The sequence below is a fragment of the Acanthisitta chloris genome, unplaced genomic scaffold (genome assembly GCF_000695815.1).
Source record: "Acanthisitta chloris isolate BGI_N310 unplaced genomic scaffold, ASM69581v1 scaffold29649, whole genome shotgun sequence".
Lineage (NCBI taxonomy): Eukaryota > Metazoa > Chordata > Aves > Passeriformes > Acanthisittidae > Acanthisitta > Acanthisitta chloris.
In genome coordinates, this window is record NW_008693576.1 from 2,946 (window position 1) to 5,389 (window position 2,444).

General features: G+C 45.4%; 1 protein-coding gene across 1 annotated transcript in view; it reads right to left on the minus strand.

Moving 5' to 3' along the window:
- Nucleotides 1-211: 211 nt before the first annotated feature.
- The window catches only part of LOC103810227 (zinc finger and BTB domain-containing protein 44-like), a gene marked incomplete at its 3' end in the record, with an annotated part of 6,408 nt that continues 4,175 nt past the window's right edge, over nucleotides 212-2,444 (minus strand). Inside the window, exons 2-3 of the mRNA XM_009083120.1 lie at nucleotides 671-755; nucleotides 212-277 (exon numbers count right to left, since the gene is read on the minus strand). Coding sequence (XP_009081368.1) covers nucleotides 212-277; nucleotides 671-755 — 151 coding nt within the window. The remainder of the gene's footprint in view (nucleotides 278-670; nucleotides 756-2,444) is intronic.

The following is a 2,444-nucleotide window of genomic DNA, read 5'->3' on the forward strand; positions in this document are numbered from 1 at the left end:
CTTGGAAAAATGTGCTTAGAAAGGGAATAGCTAAGGAATAGAAGTCAAACCAGTTGTGTGTAGCCATGTGTAGGTACATCACTTGGCTCTACCAGCACCACAATACATCTTTGACCAAACAGACCCATTTTAGTTTGGCTTTCTCTGCCAGCCTTCCCTTATAAGGGATCCCCTTAATAACTCAGCATAGCAAAGGCTGCTAAATATTTACAGCAAGTGACACACAGCATTTTGGGAAGGAGCTACAGGCAGAAAGTTTGGGAGAAGAGATTTAAGGCTGCTCTGCCTGTCCTGTGGTATATGGCACTAGCAACATCTGGTGCAGTCAGACTAGAACCTTGTTTGCAGCTTGTTTGGGGCTGTGGCAGCTTCAGCATGTTTCACTCTAAAGATTTCTGTTCAGTTTATTCATAAGGAGCAGTGATGAAGAACCAGCAAAAACATGACTATCTTGAATATCACGAACACCTTCACCAGTGCTGCCTGGAAACACATAAAGCAACTCCTGACTTCCCTCACCTACATTCCTCTGAAGCCTCTGCCCCTCCAGGCACTGATTGTACTTTGATCAACACAGAGAATGAGATGGAGGAACAGCTCAAACGTTGTGGGATGAGGGCTGGGGAGGTTAATTACAGCAGAAGGCTGTGCACACCAGGGTGGTACATACCGATCGTCGTCGTCCGCGTGAGCGTTGGCGCCCGAGGTGCTCTGGATCGTGGGCAGCCCCTCCGTCACCCCCTCGTCTATGGAGCCTAGGCACAGAGAAAAGGCACTCTGAATGCAAGGAACTCTGCCAGAAAAGGGTTGGGGGGCAGGGAAAGCCACAGCAAGCTTGTTTTTCCTAACAGACACTGCTTCCTGGGGGTAAGATGATACAATCGCCTTGGGAAGTGGTTTAGAACACCTGGAAGCATCGTGCTCCTGATCAACTTGTCTGCTCAGATCAGCTAGTAAACTGACAGCTCAATCACAGGCACGTATTTGGCACACCTAGGAAATGGAAATGTTAAACACAGAGTTTTCAAAACACATCCAGAAGCAGCACTGTAAGGCAGAAATGTTACCTAAAGAGACCATTTCATCAGTTTTCAAGACCTTTGAGCAACAAGTTCAATCCTGCTACCCTACATGGCACTTGTGGTCCAAATTTCCATAAATATACTCATTGATAATGCCTTCATTTATTGAGGAGCTGCTGAGACAGAAGAACCCTCTGAGAAACTAGAAATGCAGCACAGAGGAGACCAATCACCTGTTTGTCAGAGCAAGGTACACACGAAGCCATTTCAGAGCTGTTCACTGAACCAGCACTGAAGCAAATGTAGCTCCAGGGGGTTTGGGAACAGAATCTAAGGGAAATGCAGCACTGAAATCAAACCACACCTGCATTCACCTGATGTGGCTGTTCCTCAGCTGGGTCTCCCTCATCACCACTGAGAGTTTGGGGCTCAATCCTGGTTTAGGTGTATTAAGTCTGGTGATTTTGGGCTGGTGTTACTGTAACAGGGAGGGAAGAGGCAGTGCAAGACTAAAACAACTCTAGGAACTCACCCCCCTAGCCATACTCCTCGATAAAAACATCTCTGGTTTGGCTACATGTGGATATCAAGCACTGTTTGAACTTCTCTGAACAGCCAAGCAGCCTCTGAGTCTCCACCACCTTGTTCACTGGAGAAGAGGATGAATGGGGGAAGGAGATTTCTCTCCCTATACCCACATCTTGAGACAGCAAAGCTTAGGACAGTGCTAGGAGCTGCTCCTGCTGCTCTGGTGAAAATAATTAAGCTTTCTAAGAGAGTGGGACATGAGCAATCTGAATTTGGGAACCCCAAAGCTCACTAGGAAAAGTGTTAAGTATCACTGAGTCTGAAACAGAATGGAAATCCAAAGGAAGGAACAAAGACATGGAAAGTGAAGCAGAAAATGTGAATATTCTGTCAAAAGGAATGAAAGGTCTTCCCTGAAGTGAAAGTTCATTGTCTGACCATGATGGCACATTGCAGGGTCAGTGTCACGGGGAAACTGCATCTCCAGCACCTTCACAGTGAGTAGAATCAAGACTTTTAATTCTGTTAAGAGCTGACAAACTACACCTGGGAAACTCATCAATGCAGTTACAAAAGTTACACCCATCCTGATTTATCCTTCTTTCTCATGCAATACTTCAGGGAAAGTCTATGAAAAATAAGCCCAACTGCTCCTAGGTTTAATTTTATGCCTTCACCTCCAAAATGGCAACAGTGCTAATGAGTTATGAAAATATCTTCTCAGACACAGCTATTGTTGTAACCATAATGACTTATTCATCAGGGCTCTGCTCCACATCTCCTCCTGTATTACAAAGTGCTTCCAAATATAATAAATTGGAAACGAACAAGTCCTGGAATTGCCCAAAGAGTGAATAAGAGCTTTTTGCAGCATCAGAGAGAGAGGCAGGGAAG